A 19,921-nucleotide genomic window follows, 5' to 3' on the forward strand; every position below is an offset into this window, starting at 1 on the left:
CTAGCTTACACTTTCAGAGGTGCTGTCCATTATCTTCATGGTGAGAACTATAGCAGCATGCAGGCAGACATGGTGCTGGAGAAGGAGCTGAGAGTCCTACATCTTGGCTTGCAGGCAACAGGAAGTCGACTGGGTAGTATCCTGAGCAAAGGAAACTTCAAAGCCCACCCCACAGTGGCACACTTCCTCCAACAAAGCAATACCCACTCCAACAAAGCCACACCTCCTAATAGTGCCACTCCTTATGAAATTCTGGAGGTCGGTTACATTCAGACTACCACCCCACCCCACCCTGATTTAGAGGTCTTCGTTTATTGACTGGCTTAGGATAATAAATGGAGATAAACAACATGAGCCTGCCACTGAGCACCAGGAGGCCCAAAGTGCCAGGCAGCAATGTCGTCTCTGTCTGCTGGACACGGACATTGCCAGGCTGTGCAGCCTGAGAAGAGCTGTGTGAGAGTCCACTGAAGGAACAGTGTGCTTTCTTGAGGTTCAAGGGTAAACATTTGCCCCATGTTTCATTTTAGAGTCTGATTACTTACAGCGGGATCCAAACAGTGCCTCAGCCAGGAGCCCTGCAAAACTGAATTTAGAAAGGAAGGAATTGCTGTATAAGAGTCTTTCTGAGTCTGCTTAGAAATCTGAGCGTTTCAGCATTTCACAATATAGGCATCAGCAGCTCACCACAGCCCCCTCCGGGGGACCATTAAGGCCTGGTAATGGAGGGGCAGCCTTCATTTTGAAAGTGTAAACTAGTTCAGACTTCATGAAAGGACTGTCTGTTTCCTCGTAGAGTTGAAGAAAGCTTTAAAACGTTGTTTTGGTCCATATTTGGCTTGTCTGAGGTGATCTCGGTGGTGCTGAAATACGACCACAAATTCATCGAGAATATTGGCTACGTGCTGTACGGCGTTTATAATGTCACCATGGTGGTCGTGCTACTCAACATGCTGATAGCCATGATCAACAACTCCTATCAGGAAATTGAGGTAAGCCAGCAGCTCAGTGCTCTCCCTCCTTGGCTAATCATAGCACCTCAGCAAAAAGCAGACACGCCTGTCGTCTCACATATGAAGCTAAAACAGTAACAGACCTTCTTCCTGGACCGTACTTCTCCTGCCAGTCAGTCTGCCATGGCCCTGATGCCACCACCACATGGAAGGGCCCAGTGAGAGCAGAAGGAACCAGGACTGTGCATCATTCAGACAGCCTGCCCATGGCACATGAGAGTGGCTATGTGCCTGTTTCCCTTCTGCCTGTCCCGTGTTTCTTATTAGGAGCCTACTGTGTGCTGAGCCTGTGCTGGGCACCAGTCAGACAGTCACAAGGTAAATAAGTCCCCACCCCCAAGGAAAGCAAAGAATGGGGCTGGGGAGATGGATCCGTGGGCGGGTAAAGTGCTTGCTTAGTGAGTGTAAGAGCCTGAATCTGGATTCCCCAGAACCTATGTAAGAAGCTAGGAGGCTTGGTGGCATACGCCTGTAATCCCAGATCTGGGAAGCAAAACAGCAGCAGCTTGGGAGCTCCCAGGCCAGCCAGCCTAGCTAGTCAGTGAGCTCCAGATTCAGTGAGAGACCTTATCTCCCAAATAAGGTGGAGAGTGATGCAGACAGATTCCCAACATAAATTATGGCCTCTACATGTAAACACATAAGCACGCACACTCGTATATCCATGCATGCATATCCCCCTATACATATACACATGCAAAAACAACAAACAAACAAAACAGGTCAGGGCTGGTGAGATGGCTCGGCAGGAAAAGATACTTACTATGTAGTCCTGACAACCTAAGTTCAGTTCGCAGAACCGACATAAAAGTGGAAAGAAAAAACCAACTCCACAAAGTCTCCTTTGACCTCCACATGTGCACCATAACACACACACAAACACACACACACACACACACACACACACACACACACACACACACACACACACAGAGTAATAAATAATGTTTCAGTGTTAAAACACCAGGTAAGACAGTCATCAAATCACCGTGCTCTGGGGCCAATGCATCCAGGCCTAGAAGATGCAAAGCAAAGGGAGAGAGACTGACTGGAAGCTACTTTGCCAGAAACAGAACATGTACCCAGCATGGGCAAGGCCTTGGATATGCTCCCCAGTGATGGTGCAAAGAGAGGTGGTGGAGAGGAGGAAGGAGGGGGGCACTTTTAAGTAAAGAAGTTGGGGTACAGCTCAGCGGTAGCATTGCCTGGCAAAGCTGTGGTTCAATTCCCAGCACTGCAAGAAAACAAAGTATCACCAGATTCTTTGTTAGGATCTGAAATGCGCAGACCATGAGCAATTGGTTGAGTCTTATTTAGAACATCAAGAAATTACAAGCAACACAAATGAGCAATAGTAGGAATCAAGGTAAATTGATTATGATGAATCTGAACAAAGGGATAGTGTACAACTTTGAGGAAAAAAAAGAACACATGGTGGGGATGGGCAGCAAGAAGGCTCAGTGGGTAAAGGAGCTTGATGCCAAGCCTTGACCTGAGTTCAGCCCCAGCACCACATGGTAGAAAGAGAGAACTGACTTCCACGAGTTGTTCTCTGATTTCCACACATGCACCATGGCATGTGCACACCAAACACATATGCACACAAAATAATAAATAAATGCAATACATTTCTTAAAAGATCGGTGCACATGCCTGTAATCCCAACACTTAGCACTCAGAAGCTAAACAGGAAGATCAAGCTGAGTCTGGGCCAAGACTATGTCTCAAAGCAGACTAGCAGAAAAGTTGAAGAGTTTACCCAAATGATGGTAGTGAAGACCCCAAGCCTTACTTCTGAGGACAGCAGAGGCAAGCTGGAGAACAATATTAATAGTGCACTCTCCTGTGGAAGAGGAGACAAAGGGAGTATACGGTCATCCCCCTTTGTGATTGTACTTGCGTTTGGGGAAGAAAAACCTTCACAAGGAGACCATAGGAGAGGTATGGCTGGGCTGCAGAGACAGCTTGGTGATTACAGGTGGGCACTATTGCAGAGGACCCGGGTCAGTTTCCCAGCACCCAGGCGATCTTACGCCATCTTCTGACATCTGTTGGTACCTGCACTCACATGTGCACATTACACACACACACACACACTTTTTTTTAGGAGGTAAAAAAATTAAAGCCCCACTGGGATGCCAGCCTGTTAACAGGTAGAATTGGGAGAAAGGCGATGGACAGGGTCCCTTCAATTTATACCTTCCTGTGCTTTGTAAGTTAGGAGGAAATTTGTCAGATATTATTAAATGAAAAAATGCAAGTTGTATTTCTCCAAATGTAAACAGGCAAATCTCCTGTTCATATGATGATACAGTTGCAAACATGAATGGGAAAAGGGTAGAATAGGATGCAAAGGATGGGGGGGGCACAGTCTTCCTGTGGGGCAGGGAGCTGGAAGGAGGCTCAGCCAGGGCCTGTCACATTTGCTGGTAAACCCTGGGTTTAAATGATAGAAAATGATTATTTCCACATTTCTCATATAGAAATTAGAGAAGCTAATTTAATATGGCTTTTATTTAAGAAAAAAAAAAGTAAAATCAAACTGTGTGGCTTAAATGTCAGGCATTTATTGCCTCCCAGTTCTAGAGGCTAGAAGATCTAAATGTCCAGCAGATGGCTCCCTGTGAGGCCGCCCTTCTTGGCGTACAGACAGCAGCCTTCCAGCTGTGTCCTTACGTGGCTTCTCTACCAATCCTGCTTGATCAGGAACCTCATTTAACCTCAAGCACCTTTTTAAAGGTTCTGTCTGCAAATGCAGTCCCATCCCTGAGTGGTGGGGTTAGGGCTGCAGTGAGTGGGTTTTAAGAGGACACTGTTCAGCCGATAACATACTCTCCCAGCAAGATCATTCCAGACTATTGGATCAGCATGTTTCAGGACAGAGGGGGGCAGACAGAGTGCTGTGCTTGGCACTGCAGGAGCCCAAACTGGGCAAGGGAAAAGCAAGAGGCTAGAGGAAGAAGGGCTGGTCCTGAAGCATCAGCTGCCCATCCCCTCACCACCCACCCCTACTCCCTGGGAAATGCAGCACTCACTGTAGGGATGGACCAGTTAACCAGTAACATCTTTTTAAGAAGCGTTTTTTTACATGTTTGGTTACCTATGCAAATGAGCTATTGCCAACTAGTTCTTCCATCCTCATGGGCCTCAGTTTTCCTGAGTGTAAGAAAAGGCGAATGGAGATTGAAGAAACTCCGTGGGTCTTTTTGTTTCCCATGCAGAGGAGTCTGCCATATCCTAGCAAGCATACCGTGCTTTGGTCCCCCAGCTGTGGCACGAGAATGCTGCTGAGTGATGCCCACTGACTTGGTGCAAGCTAGGCAAGCTCGCAGCTCATGGTGTCAGCAGGATGGTATCTGAGGTGGGCAGAACACTGAGGCGCCTCCCCTCCCCTCTGGCCCTGAACAACTGCTTGGCCAGGTCAGACTGCTGTGCCTACCTGTCTCAGTGAGCCATGAACTGTTGGATAAGGCAGGGTACTCAGGAGCACATTTGGCCGCGGGGAGTGAATATCCGTACACCTTCTACAAGGACACTCATTCACTAGAGCTGTAGCACCTCTTGTCAGAATCCACAGGCTCGCCTGCCCCTGCTGCTCGCCTCTCCGCTTCCTCCGCGGGGACAGTCCTCGCTCTCTCAGGAGCCACTGGACATTGTTTCCCTGCCTGCACCCTCACCTCCTGCTCTCCACCACAGTGTCTCCCTCCCTCCCTGCACCCTCACCTCCTGCTCTCCACCACAGTGTCTCCCTCCCTGCACCCTCACCTCCTGCTCTCCACAGTGTCTCCCTCCCTGCACCCTCACCTCCTGCTCTCCACCACATTATCTCCCTGCCTGCACCCTCACCTCCTGCTCTCCACCACAGTGTCTCCCTCCCTGCCTGCACCCTCACCTCCTGCTCTCCACCACAGTGTCTCCCTCCCTGCACCCTCACCTCCTGCTCTCCACCACATTGTCTCCCTCCCTCCCTGCACCCTCACCTCCTGCTCTCTACCACAGTGTCTCCCTGCCTGCACCCTCACCTCCTGCTCTCCACATTGTCTCCCTCCCTGCACCCTCACCTCCTGCTCTCTACCACAGTGTCTCCCTGCCTGCACCCTCACCTCCTGCTCTCCACATTGTCTCCCTCCCTGCACCCTCACCTCCTGCTCTCCACCACATTGTCTCCCTCCCTCCCTGCACCCTCACCTCCTGCTCTCCACCTGATGTTTCGTGTCAGCATTCAAATAAGTCCCCTGATCAAACAATTTCCTCTTAAAAATGAGAAAATCCTCTTTCCCCTGGACTCTCGTGGCTCTCTGCCACCCGTGGTTCATGCTTCTCAGCACCCCTCCACGACTGACTCAGACCCGTTCTTCACTCCACCTCACCCCCTCACACTGGTTGAGAACTATCCAGTTTGAATATCAGCCGTGAACAGACTTTGAACCCCAGGTTAGGCCAGCCCCAACACAGATCCCCTCTCAGCTCTGGCACATCTCTTGATCAAGTCCAAGGTGGGCTGATGGGTGATTTATCCCGACATGCCATTGGCCAGACTATATATTCCAAAAGACATGCTTCCTCTTTTAAAAATATGGGGTAAAATATGTTTGCTGTGTGGCTGAAAGCTGACAGCAAGGCCCGTGCCCAGCTATGGATAAATAAAAGGAATAAACGATATTCCTAGTCAGTCCTGGCATGGTTAAATGTCTTTTATGCATAGTTCCTTTAGTTCTTTTGCTACCTATGAAGCAGGTAATTATTATGTATTCCCATTTTCTAAATGAGACAACTGAGATCCAGAATGGCTAAGTCAGATAGCATAGTTTCACAACTAGTAAGGACCATGGCCAGGATTTGAACCCATGCCCGCTCCAGAAGCCATATTCTTACCAGTATCCCTGCTATACCAAGAGTGACCCCAACCTCACAAAGCTTGTAGTGTACAAGATCCATGTGTTGTGTCCCAGTGTACACAGGTCAAGTGTGGAGCTTTAGCAATAGAAAGCAAAGGACAGCCTGCTGGTTATGGGCTCGTACGCTAGTGGTCCATCTGAGCAGGCTCGCAAAGGCGCATCCTTGACAGGCGCACAGAGCCTTGGTGTGTAGCCCCTGCCTGTGCAAACAAGCATACACTTGATGCCTGCCTCAGCACAACATGTCGGAGCCCGTGGAACCCACACTGTGGATTCACAAGCTCAAGCCACATAGTCAATGAGAGACTTTTACACCAGATGTATATGATTCTAAACCCCATCGCCTCAGGCTCTTAGTACATTTCTGGGTGGCTCCCCTTTACGAGATGATTAACTTGACAGCGCAGTGGCCAGAGCTGTGAAGCTGGCAGACAGAAGGATGAGGCTGCAGTCAAGACAGTGCTCATGAGCTGCGGTGGGAAACACTGGTGAGGACACCAGTGGAGTGGGGGGGAGGGGAGCGCACAGCCCTGGCTGGGGCTCTCCCGCCGTGATGCCGAGGCAGGAAGAGAGCTTTGGAAGTGATGCTTGCACACAGCCTCGGAGATACCCCTGTCCCGTGCCATCACAAACAGGGCTACACACCCACAGCACACCAGTCCTGTCCGGCGATCTGCTCAAACACTGTGGACCTGGTCCCTGCCACACTCTGCTCAGATGTTAAGTGTGGCCTCTGGTGTGTGACTGATTCCTTTGTTCCACAGGAAGATGCAGATGTGGAGTGGAAATTTGCCCGAGCGAAGCTCTGGCTTTCTTACTTTGATGAAGGGAGAACTCTACCTGCTCCTTTTAACCTAGTGCCAAGTCCTAAGTCCTTTTATTATCTCATAATGAGAATCAAGATGTGCCTCATAAAGCTCTGCAAATCTAAGGCCAAAAGCTGTGAAAACGACCTTGAAATGGGCATGCTGAACTCCAGATTCAGGGTAGGTAGCACCTGGCTTATGGGGTGAGAAAGGGCAGAGGGGGTGTGGGTGGGGCTGTTTGACTCCTGGCTTCCAACAGCCCCCTGGTACAAAGCAAGCCAGCGAGCTAGGAGCTGCGAGGAGCCATTGCCTTGCCGGATCTACCGGGCACCTCGGCAAAGCACCGCCCAGCAGAACGTCCCAGAGTCCCTTAGAGATGCTTTCCGTTCAGCAAGCTGCCTGGAAAGAGATGACCCCAGCACAGGGAATTAATTCCCCAGAGCAGTGGTTCTCAACCCTCCTGATGCTGCGACCCTTGAATACAGTTCCTCATGGTGTGGTGACCCCAACCATAAAATTATTAGTTGCTACTTCATAACTGTAATTTTGCTATTGTTATGAATCATAATGTAAATATCTGATATGCAGATGGTTTTAGGTGACCCCTGTGAAAGGGTTGTTTGACCCCCCTCCCCAGGGGTCCCGACCCACAGGTTGAGAAACACTGCCCTAGAGCATGTGGAGGTAGAAGAGTTTTTTACAGAAAGCAGCTGAGGATGATCTGAGAACAGAGTCCCCCGCTCATTCTCTCCCACTTCTGGGGTCCCAGTGTACGTTGGCATAGCAGAATCTCTGAGGAGTTCTAGAAGAAAGACACAAAACTCGGGGCTTCCTAGATCAAATGGGCCAACAACAGTCTGTTACTATGACAACCCTACAGAAACTCAGTTCCCCGGAGCAATGGTCTAGGAAGCTAAGCCATTTCCAAATCCATTTCCAGAAGGTTCCCCACACTCTGTATATAGCTTACTCCCAGCCCTGCCATGCATGTATGTATTTTCCTTTCTTTGTTCTAGAAGGCTCGCTACCAGGCTGGCATGAGGAATTCTGAGAACCTGACAGCAAACAACACTTTCAGCAAGCCCACCAGATACCAGGTAAGCACCCTTACCTGAGTGTGGGCACAAGTAGATGCCACACTCACAGTTACGTGGCTGTGAGGACACAGAACACAGCCCCTTCTTTCAGAGTGCCTTCTGTATGGCAGCCTATGAGGATGCAGACAGGGTTCCTACCTCGGTGGCACCTCCAGGCTACTTGGGGGAGAGACAAAGAAAAAACACGTGGATAGCATATGGCACCAAACTGACAGAAATCCCAAGAAATAAAGGATAAGATTAAAACTGGAGAAAACCCAGAAGGCCAGGCTAGGGGCTGGGGGCATCTTCATGGAGAGGAGTGTTGGCCGAGACCTCAGCCAGGAAAAGGAGACAACCATGGGCCTTCCTGGTAAAGGTGGAGCATCCAGCAATTCTCGAGCTGCAGGGGAAAGCAGAAGATCAGAAGGTCAGAAGGAAGGCAGAGTCCTGCCACTCAGGATGGGAAGAGTATCTGGTGTCCTCTAAGGTCCAAGAGAGGAAGGTAACTTTGCAGGGGACAGAGGTGATTACATTGTTCTCAGCCTCAGTGACCAGGCAGACACCAGTAAGGAGGACACATGATGTGCCTGTGATTCAGACTGAAGGGATGGCCGTTTCAGTTGGGGTGTGTGAGCAGACAGTGTGCAAACACCATGCACAGCAGGGAGGGTCTGATGCTAGGTAGGGGTAAGGGAAGAAATAGCATCTCCATGACTCCCAGGGTGTCCTCGGTGGCTAGGTGGATCTTAGGACTGTCACCTTAGACTGCCAATCTGCAGAGATAGTTGCTACAGAAAATCAGGGGAGCCCTCTATGCTTGCAATCCTCAAATCCCTCCTGGAAACTGGGGCTAACTCTCTGTTCCGGTTTGAACCAGCTCCTAGCAGTGATGAATGGTAACTACAGGTTAGCTGTTAGAACCTGCAGGGCGTTCTTTCCTCCCACTCCCCACAATGAGCAGATTCATCCTTGTCCATAATTTCTTCTGGCTGTAATGTGATGTTATCCTGGGTATCACTTTGGGCAGAGATGAGAAGGTAACGTGTCCCTGGGTATCACCTTCCCACAGGGAACCGCTGCAGACCTGGCATCTTCCAGACATAGGTCTCTAGTTGAATCTCCTCGCCCGGGTTACAGAAGCCAGCTGTGCACTGGAGAGAATTTAATTGTACAATTAAGAAATAGCTCATCCTTGAAAGCACTTAAGTCTTATCAGATGACATGAGCTCAAAATTGGCAATGGGCAAATCTTGAAATTAATCGTGCACAGAATCGGGGCTGCCCAGTTTGATCTGTTTTGAGCTGTTTTACAGGCTAAATCCTCTGCCAGAGAGGGGTTCCCGTTTCTCAGCTTCTCCAAGAGCACAGATTTTCTGTGTCACAGAAAAGATAGCAACTCCTAATAGAAACTCCTGGTCTTGGACAGAACCAGCTACCGAGATAAAGGAAGAATGATTGCCTGTGAATGTCCTGCACCCAGATGAATCACAGTCAACCTCACAGCTGTCCCTGGCTGCTACCAGTACCATAGCTACCAGCACCATAACCTCCATCCATCTTGCCTTAGCACTCCCAAGAACCCCTGCTGTGATGACAGAGATTGGCCTGTTTGCAGCCTCAGGCTAGGGATGACCTTGGGAAGCTTTCTTCACTTGTATTTTGTCAGCTTGGAGAAAAGCCCCAGGCTGCTTATTTAAGTCCTCATCACAGAAAAGCACAAAGGCACCAGGAACAGGGGGCCTGAGAGAGCAGCCAGACTGAGAACACTGCTCTTTGCACCTGGTCACTCGGGGCCAGCTGGGCAGTGTGTCTAGGCATCTTTCTGAGCTGTAGCCATCTATTCAGGATCTAAATTAACCTTGAGATGACCCAAAAGGTCATCTGGAATAGACTGGACATTAGTGGCGTCCTTTCCCTCAGATTCCAGCAAATTTTACAGATAACAGAACTGATTGCTTGGCTGAGGCTTCCCAGCAGGTTGTGACCCGCCTGATTCTCAGGGCACTCCTCTCTCATCACAACACACCACCTGTCATCCTGCTGCATTCCCAGAGTTCCCTCTGTGCCTCTAGTGTGGGATCTGTCTAAACCTCCAAGACCAAGGTGAGGACAAGGGGCCTTGATCAGTGTCCCGTTGCCAGCAGCAACAGGCAAAGCCAAAGGATGGATCTGAGGGTGACCTGAGGCTGTTTTCCTGCTTGGGGGTCCACTGGCAGCCTCCCAGGCTGCATACTGTCTCATGGCAGTTTGATATGCAGAGAACCTGCAGCCTTCAATCTGTCTTCCCTCCCCTGCTCTCCAAGCCCTCCCCAAGCAGCCAGCTCACTGGGAGCATATTCTGTCAGCCTTGTACACTCTGGTCATTGCCAGAAATCCTGTAGCATCACAGAGGACAGCGGCACGCTTTTGCTCGATCACAGAGTTCCTGAGCCTGTCTCCCTGTCTCTTCCTTAGGAGGCCCCTGGTGGGTAGCATTCTCTTTTAAGCTTTTCAACGTTTCTGCTTTGTGTGGTGGGGAAAGGTGCTTCCTACAGACTGGAGCAGCCACCTGGACTTACTAGTCCCCTCAGCACGAGCTGCTTGCTTTAGTTTGGCCTTTTCCACGCTGGGCTCCCATGCCCAAGAGACCAAACAATGAAATAGAATCATGATAGGGATGGGATGGGCTAAGCTTGCCTCCTCTCAGAGCTGTCTTGTGGCCTGTTCCAAGAGTCTGTTAGTTAGGGGTACAGACCCCAAATACACACTCTGTGGGGAGCAACAAGCCGCATCCTAGACATACATAGAATCCAGGCACAGTCCATTGTCCAGATCTGAGTCTGCATGACATAGTCTCCTGACAGTGCGTTGTTTGGGAGGGAGGGGGTTAATTTTGTTGTTATTTGAGAGCAGTGGTTTGGTTGTTTCGTTTTTTGTTTTTTGCTTTGAGACAGAGCCTCATGTAGCCCAGGCTTGCTTTGAACATGAAATGTAACTGAGGCTAGCCTTGAACCCCTGCCCCTCCTGCCTCCACTTCCCAGTGCTGGGATCACAGGCATGTGACACCACACGCAGCTTCCCCAGGAGGGGCGTCTGCCCTGCCATCTTCTAGCTGGCCTGTGCCGAGAACAAACCAGAGCTGTACCAGACAAGCTGCCGGTGCTGCCTTCTTCGTACGGGGCCTCACAAACATGACCTTCGTGTATGGCTCCTGATGAGCTCCACCTTCCAAGGCTCCTGCCTTGCTGCTCCTGGAGAGCAACATCTCTTCCGTCTGGCTACCTCACTTGCCTTTTTCCAGGATAGAGCCTGTGTTCTCCTCCTTGACTGTGCTCATGGCCACCTTGGCAACACAAAGCACACTGGTCCCCAGGGAACAAGGATCGTGTCCCCTCCCACCAGTACCCAAAGGCCACTGAGGCGGGAGTCTGTGCTGCAGAAGTGTGGACCTCGTGCCGGGTTGCACGTCTCTGAGACAACCCATTCGCACTCATTGTACAGCTCACTTGCATCCACTTGAGAATCGTCTCTGCTGAGTGACATCACTAAATACACTCACCTCTGCAGCTGGCTGAAGGCTTGGGGGTGGGGCCAGGACCTGGGGAGCTTCATGAAGAAAACAAGGAGCTGTCTACAATTCAACACAAAGCAGCACCCTACACACCCACACCCACACACACCCCACCCCCACACACCACCCCCACCCATACACACCCCACACACATAATGAAGCAGAGGAAGCTTTTGGTAACATCTTCCCTGGAACTCTCCAGCCTGCATGTCAAGGAGAAACCTTCCCACCAGTCCATGCTTCCAGGGGCCACCCCAGCATCTGGTCATGGCAGCCTCCATGTTGTCTACCATGTGCAGACCAGAGAAGCTCAGCCCTATGCGGACAGTCAGAGGCCCCATTACTCCCCGAGAGGGCGCTCTTTACCACGGGTGAGGAGCAAGGTCAAAGGCCCCGTGTCTGTCACCCTAATACCAGTCTGTTTGCACATGAAGGCGCCATAACCCTGATGTATATTGAGGGCCTCAAAGCAAATCTTTGATTTCGACCCTTTGAACCCCAAGACCGCAGAAACCCCACTCAGATTAAGCACTTTAGTAACCAAGAGTGGGCCGTGTGTATTCAAGCCCAAAGTATCTGGGGCCAGTGACCCTTTTCCTCTGCAGAGCCACCGTGAGTTTACCATCTGCTGACATAAGGCTGCCTTCTGCGGGAAAGAGGTACTGAGGCCGCCACCTAATGGGGTCCAGTTAATGAACAATGGCTTCTCTCTCCCCAAGCCATCAGGAAACTGACCTTCTAATGCAGCTTTGGTTTCCATTTTGGAAACCATTTTGCATTGCCCTTCTCCCCATCTGTGTGGCCTCACACATCTGTGGTCCCTCACACCCTGAGCCTACACCTCCTCCTCCTCCTCCTCCTCCTAGAAGATGCATGTGAGCTTTATCTCCCCAATTCAAAGTGGAGCTTGGCACGCATGTTTTGGAGTGGTCATAAGCATAGCCCTTAGGATATTTTTAGAGACTGTTTAGTTGTGTGGCTCAATCCAGAGCACAGTGGACACTAGCTACTAACTAGGCAGGACTGCGATGGCTGCTGCACCCACAAAAAGGTGCCACTCCCCTCCCTTCACTTCCAGGCTCTGCCTGGTCATCTTCCATTGTGAACAGCAAGACTCCCTCACTCATGAGACCAGAAGTGGAGAAGCCATTCGCTTGGTCCCCTAAGACAGGGTCTCACCGTGTAGCCCAGACCTGGAACTGGCCCAGGAACTCACTATCTTCCTGTCTCGGACTCCTGAGCATTGGCATGTCAGGAGTGCATCCAGCAGGGACCATTATTGAGGTCTGCCTTGAAAGGCAGCTAACTTTAACTAGCTCCCTTTCACTTGGTCAGCCTAAAAATGTGCAGTAGACGATGCTCTTAATTTCTTAGAATAACAGGTACATAGATAACTGCCATTCTGTGAGAACCAATTAAGGACAGTTTTTATTTTTGTGTTTGTTTAGCTTGCTTTTCCTTTGAAGGTACCAAGGGGTGGGTACACACTCCTGTGATATAGGTAACATGCTTCCTGGACTAGAAGAATGTCCCAGAGAAAAATCTGGGCTACACTTCAGACACTGCTAAGTTAACATGTACCACATGAGGATGGACAGGGGGCAGCTTGCTAATGAGCTGTTCTCAGCGCCCAAACCATGGAGCCATGGGGAGGGGAACCTGCAGGCTCAGGCAAGTAGGGCTCACTGGCCTTGGCTCACCCAGGCCATGGGCGAAAGACACTTGGCTCAGCACATGTAAAATCTTGGGACTGAAGTCTGGAGACATCTCCTTGGCAAGGCTGTCCCTACTGAGGGCATGAAGAGAACCATCGGCTGACAGGAAATTCATTGAAGTCTCCAGCACTTTGTATACGGCTCACTCCCACGTCTCTGTGGTCAGAATTAGGACTGAAGCCAGGTCCACTGCAGAAGTCGGAACTCTAGAAGATGCTGCATGTCCTCTTGCTTCTGGGTGTGACCAGGGGAATGGGCTGCTGGCCAGGGCAGCACCAGCCACAGGAACTCTGGCCCCTCTTCCACGCCGCTCATCTCGCAAGAGTCAGAAATCTCAGCTCTCAGAATATTTTTAAGCTCTGTGATTTCACGGGAACCTTGGAACAACCAGCTAGCAAAATCCAAAGTTCAGCTCCTCCAGGCTTCCTGACACTTGGTGCTATTCTTGGTGTCCCTTCAGTGCGGCTCAGGCTTTGTTCACGAAGAAATGCTCAGCTCCTGCTATAGGGAGGCTAGGCCAAAGTCCCTGCTCCCCCACAACTGGGGGCAAAGGTCAGACCTGCGGGCATCTGGGGAAGTGGTTTCTCCATCAAGGCCCAGAGGCCCAGCTGAGAGTGTGGCTGATGGACACTGGCAGCAACTCTTCAAGGTGCAGACGAGTTCCTCCAGCCCGGCCCTGGCTGCTCTCATGATCAACACACCACTCACTGTCATCTCCAAGAGCTGCAGTTACCTGAGCTGACCTGCTAAGATTTCCCAGCATTCCCTGTCTGGCCAGGGCAAAAGGGGGCCTAGGGCCTCAAGTGGAGCCATGTATCCAAGGGTCCCTCTCTCCTTGGCTTGGCTTCCTGTCAGTGGGAAGTGTTCTGTTTTCACCTCCTAAGGGGGAGAGAGGCACTAGCCTGCTAGTGTCCAGTGCTGACTCCTGGGGTGCATGAGGGAAGGAGACCTTGTTGGCCACACCGCCTCTGAGCCCTGCTGTGCTCTTCATTTCAGAAAATCATGAAGCGCCTCATAAAGAGATACGTGCTGAAGGCCCAGGTGGACAGAGAAAATGATGAAGTCAATGAAGGTACGTGAGGGCCCGAGGGCGATTTCATTCTAAATTTTGCAGGTCAGGGGTCAACTATGGTTCTCTCGGGACCAAGACTGTAGTGCTGTTGGAGTTCTGTGCCCTTTTTAGAGAACTCCTTGCTCTTCAGTGTGAGCAGCTGCATCCGCATGAGGTGGGAGACCAAGGTCTTTATTTCTTCGCTGCTTCAGCAACTGGTCCACCCTGAGGCTGCCCTGGCTCTCTGCCCTTGACTCTCCTCCCAGTTTCTACCCTTCCTCACCACCTCCTCTCCTGCCTGGCCGCTGTCACCTCCACCCTGACCAGTCTCCTTCCCACCTTCTCCCCCTCTCTTAAGGATGCCTGTGATTAGGCTGGCTCCTGGACCACGCAGGTACTCCCCTAAAGTCAGCACGTGAGCACAGGACTCCACATGTCACCTTAGTTCCTGTTTGCTGTGAGACATGACTCACCCTCAGGCCAACCACCCGTGATGACAATGTGGATGTCATGGGCGTGTGGGACATCAGTCTGCCTCCCACAGTGATGGCATCCTTGGTTGGCTTCAAGCCCTTTGAATTTGGGATAGCCTAGAAGCCCACCATTTAAACCTTCCTGTGCAGGCAATATACAAAAGGGTCAGTCTGAATTTCCAAAACCTGCCACTAGCTCAGCCCCAGCTGCCCCTCCTGCCTTGTTCTGAATTCTGAGACTCTCAACAACAGCAGTGTTTCTCTGAGGATCTCCATCTTCAGTACCCGCTGATTAAGGTGCTGATCCCAGCCTGATGCATCCCTGCATCTGTGGCAAGGCCTGCGCTCTCCATTTTTAGATAATAGCATCAGGTAATTCCCATGCACACTGGAGTTCCCATCTACATCACTCTCGTTTGAGTTATTTTCAGTCTGTTTTCAGCAAGTATTCTTAGGTAAGAAGCAGATGCCTTATACCAGGTCATTAATTATGCAACACCTTGGATAAATATTTGCTACCCAGAAAGGCCCTTGTCCATGACTGGAGATACTCTGCCTCCCCTCACTGGGGCCACAAGGGCTACCAAAAGAGCCCAGCTGCTGAGTGACACTCTGCCTCATCTTGTAGTACCCAGCATACAGCCTGAAAAGCAGCAATGCCCGATCTATCTGCTAAGCAGACAGAGCGAGAGGCTGAGTGGCAGCCCACTTACTTACCTCTCCTTCGGGCCCCAGTTATGAGATCACCAGGTGCCATGTCATCCAGCCTCACAGGTGTGTGACTGTGGTGGACATGAAGGTAACTGATATACAATTTGTGGGTGGGTCCCCCTAAGTCATTTTAACCGAAATGATACCATGAGCCTGGGGCTTAGTGAAGCCCCCTAATAAAAATGGGGGGTATAATTGTGTGTGTAAGATCTCTGCACTTCATATATTTAAGCATACCTGTGTAAGAGATAGGAATAATATACCCACAAGTGGTGGACTCCTGCCAGAATTGTCTGGTGTCTAAAATATGAGGAAAGAACCGTCAACTCCCCTTTGAGCTTAATAAAGAGACCCCCACAGGCCAGACCCCTTGGGCTTCTAACCATGTGGGCCACTATGGAAACAGAAAATGAAAGTGACTGCTTAGTGGTCCCCTATTAGGGGAGGAGGCAGCTGCAGGCATCAGGGAGGCTGGAACTGGGTAGGTCAGGCAGCTTCTGAGAACAAACTGAAGCTGCTCCATGCAGCTGGCCAGCCCTGGGGCTGCATCCATTGTGTACAGCCCTGCTCCTGGGTGCACATAACCACAGAGCATCATGAAAATGAATGTTCCAGCTAATGAGCACCTTGCTCACTCTTGACAAGTACCTGTTACGACTCTGAGACCAACACTGGAGCAGCAGTGTGTAACACAGTTGCCAGTAAATGTGCAGCCCTGAACTCCACCTCTCCAAGCTGTGAAAGGAGAGGCTTTCCAGGAATGGGAGGCAGGGCTGTAAGTGTATAGTGGGAAGCCAGGTGGGTGGCACTTTTTTCCCTGGAAATCTGTGGGCACAAGGACCTTCATGATCCCAACACTTTCCCCCGCCTCATCCACCCCAGGGGGCTGGACCTGCACCTAGAGCAGAATACCTCCTTCCTGCTACATGCTCATCCTCAGAAAACCCTCTTCTGTCCTTGCAGGTGAACTCAAAGAAATCAAGCAAGACATCTCGAGTCTTCGCTATGAGCTGCTCGAAGAGAAGTCGCAAGCTACGGGGGAGCTGGCAGACCTGATCCAACAGCTCAGTGAGAAATTTGGGAAGAACTTAAACAAAGACCACCTGCGGGTGAACAAGGGCAAAGACATTTAGTGCCTGATGGGCACCTGTGACGTCTACCAGCATTCCAAAGTCAGGCTGGATGTCCCAGTCGCAGCCCTGTTGGGGAGGGGTTCCACTCCACTCCCCTGGGATACAAGGGGATCCACTGGGTCTGTTCTGGGCATGTGGCTGACATCTTAGCCCAGGACCTGCCTGGACCCAGGAGGGTGAAACTAGGCTGTTGGGAAAGAAGAGCTGCCCCAAGGAGTGGGGAAGTGCCATCCGACACACAAGACCTCCCAGCCAGCCTCAGTGGCCAAGGCAGGAAAAGGCCATCTTCGATGCACATGTGTGTCCTTCCACCCCACTCAGGACTCCAGCTGTGTCCTGGGAAGTCAACCCTCCCCATCCTGTGAGTCCCTTCTCATTCCTCCCTGCCACACACACAGAACCAGAACCGGGAGGTGGCCTGTGATCTACTCTTAAGTGCCAGATGAGAACCCAGAACCGGGAGGTGGCCTGTGACCTACTCTTAAGTGCCAGATGAGAACCCAGATAGCCTAATAGCTAAATAGTTCTATTTGTTTATATAAAAAAAAGTTTAAAAACACTAAATCAAAAATTGTACTGTAGAGAAAAGTTGTCATTGTTTAGAAAACAACAAAATCCAAATAATGTATTTTTACCTTTATTAAAATTATCTTGTATTTACTATTTTTACCTAAAATGAGAAGAAATAAAATTACCTCATAAGAGCCCGGGGATCTCTGTGGATGTGCTGCTGGGCCATCTGTGACCGGTGGGTCTGGCTTTGGGCACCCTCGGGGTTGGGGATGCCCGGGAAGACAGGACCAAGCCCCCGAGTCCACAGCCACGCCCCTCAAGAAGATCCTGGCTTCTACCTCACTGCCAAGCCCCACTTCCCATATCCAGACCAGACCCCAGTCTCCCCAAGGTCAGGAAGGAAGTGGTGAGGGGCGTGGCAAGTTTGCTCCCTGCCTGGGCATTCCTTCCCTGTTGGGTGTAGAAAGGAGGGCAGGGGGTCCAGGAAAGGGGCCTCACATCATCACATCCGAGGGACCTAAGTGGGAGTAGGGAGAGCAGCCACCAGGTGGCGCCCAGCCCAAACAATGTGCCTCACCGCAGGTTGAAGAAAATGCCCTGGGATTGAAGGAGAGTCTGCGGGTCCCAAGGAAACACAGCTGGTGATGCAGACCAGTGGGACTGAGCACTTACTGTGCGCCGGCTTCAGGATTACCAACTTCAGGATTATTTCAGTACCCGTACGTCAGTTTCCCAAATCTTCACAGCAACCCAGAAGGAGGGTCAGGATTCCAAATTCAAATACCTGGAAGAGACTGTGGAGGAGAAAGAGGACAGGTATATATGCTCACACACACCCACACATTGTGCGTGTGCACATATGTATAGATGGGAACCTGTGTGATGGATGATGTTTCAGCTTTGCAATCTCACCAAAGCTCTGCATTCAGTAGGAGCCACACTCTCCATTTGGGTTTTTCTGGGCTATTGACACACGGTATGGTAGCATCTTGAGATGCTTGCTAGGTGGCAGTTGTTGCTAGACAGTCATGTGATCCTGTGTACTGACAGGCAACCCTCTACATGGGACTTAGTGGCTAGTATTTTTGGATACAGGTACCCTGTGAGGTATTCCAATAGGTGGCTTTGGCCAACTGAGCACAGGTTAGTCCATACTGCTGTTTGGTAGAGTAGGTGTAATAAATGCATTTTATCTTACAATATTTTCAACTCGTGATAGATTTGCATGTACTCCCCAAAAGTCCAAGAGTGAGCGTGCACACATATACGCAGAAAGAACAGACTTGCATTTCAAGGTATTCAGTTGCAAAAGCTGTTGGCTTAACTCTGATGTAAGAAAGCAGCAGGTAGGATGGAGTGATAAATAGAAGTGAGGTTGGTTCCAGCACCAAGGGAAGTGAGAATGGCACACCTCCATTTACTGCTAGCACAGACTGTTCTGCCGCACTTGCCCCATTCGGAAGGGCAGGGGAAGTCAGCATTTGTTGGACCCTGGATGCTGAGATAGGCAGCTAGAGAAGATGTTGCAATGAATATTCCATATCTGGGTCTTCCCACCTGTACTTCAACCCAGGGCACTTTGCAAATATAAATTCCTGTCTTTAACCTGGAGTCAGTAGTGGGATTGTAGGTATATTTCAAAGAATTTCTGGGGCTGAAGAGATGTCTCAGTGGTTAAGAGCACTGGCTGCTCTTCCAGAGCACCTGGGTTCGATTCCCAGCACCCACATGGCAGCTCACAACCTTCTGTAAACTCCAATCTAGGGAATGTGACGCCCTCTTCTGGCTTCCGTGGGTACTGCATGCACATGGTATCCCAACACATGCAGGCAAAATACCCATACACATTAAAATAAATAGTAAGAAAAAATAGAACTATCAAGTCTATGGGTGCCTTTTAGTTGTGTGCTGGTTTCCAGGGAGAATTCCTTCCCCTTTGTCATCATCCTTCAGGCTCCCGAGCCTGCACAAGATGAATGAATGCATGCAGCAAGTCTTTACTCAGTCTCTGGCTAGGACCCAGCAGTCCTGTTCCAGCCTGGACTCTGGATAAAGGCATACACGCTTGGTAGGAAGAGCAAATAATCTGACCAGAGAGGACAAATTACCAATGTTTCCGCAAGATTTCCTTTCTGATCCCCCACTTATCTCCCTCCGAATGCTGATAAACATTTCTAAGATGTAGCATTCCATTTCCCTAGCTGCCTTCAGCCGGGGGCACTTGCAGCCCTGTTTTCAAACTGTGTGACAGCCTTTTCCTAAAAAACCTAAGCTTCAGATCCGCTCCTCAGGGAGATAGAGGAAAACAAGCCGCACCGTAGAATTAGAGCTGGAATCAGACTGGTACCATCTATTAGGCTTTCAGGGACATCCAGGAGTAGCCTTGTGGCTGCCAGATGGGCGAGAGGGGAGGGCGAGGCTTGGTTTCAAGTGGAGATCCTGGGACTGAATGAAGCCTAGCAGAGCTCGCCAGCCTGGAGCTTAGTGGTAAGCTCCTCATGTGCCCCTGGTCTGTGCCCCCCACCCCACACCTGTGACCCTCCCATGTCTGTGATCCCCCATGACCCCATGCCTATGACCCCTCCTAGGCCTGTGACCCTCACTAAATTAGCCAGTGCCAGCGGGGGAGCAGTTCATGAGAACACCAAGCAGAACAGTGAGGAGAGAACTGGAAGGGAGCACAAGGGCCGAGGGCGGGACCTGCACATCTGTCCCCTGCATCTCGGCCCACTCGTCATCATGCTGTCTCACGACTCTTTAATGTGTACATTAGGTGTCTGTCACTGCCACCCAGAGGGAAGATCCAGGAGGGACCCAGGCTAGTCTCCGCTACATACTGGACTGGAGCCAAAGAGTGGCACCCAGTGGAGCCCTGCCGGGGGCCTCCCAGGCCCCGGATTTCTGAAGCTCCTGCAGATAGCACCATCAGACCCTGAAAAGCTCCGTGCATTTGCAGAAAATGCAGGTCATCCCCAGCTG

General features: G+C 50.7%; 1 protein-coding gene across 1 annotated transcript in view; it reads left to right on the plus strand.

Annotated features, from left to right (window-relative positions):
• Window positions 1–16,451, plus strand: part of Trpc7 (transient receptor potential cation channel subfamily C member 7) — a 127,677-nt gene extending 111,226 nt beyond the window's left edge. The window contains exons 8-12 of the mRNA XM_028863316.2: window positions 797–992; window positions 6,676–6,897; window positions 7,734–7,814; window positions 14,058–14,133; window positions 16,260–16,451. Of these exons, the coding sequence (XP_028719149.1) occupies window positions 797–992; window positions 6,676–6,897; window positions 7,734–7,814; window positions 14,058–14,133; window positions 16,260–16,429 (745 nt within the window). The 3' untranslated portion in view covers window positions 16,430–16,451. The remainder of the gene's footprint in view (window positions 1–796; window positions 993–6,675; window positions 6,898–7,733; window positions 7,815–14,057; window positions 14,134–16,259) is intronic.
• The last annotated feature ends 3,470 nt before the right edge of the window (window positions 16,452–19,921 follow it).

The sequence above is a fragment of the Peromyscus leucopus genome, chromosome 5 (genome assembly GCF_004664715.2).
Source record: "Peromyscus leucopus breed LL Stock chromosome 5, UCI_PerLeu_2.1, whole genome shotgun sequence".
NCBI classification, from domain to species: domain Eukaryota; kingdom Metazoa; phylum Chordata; class Mammalia; order Rodentia; family Cricetidae; genus Peromyscus; species Peromyscus leucopus.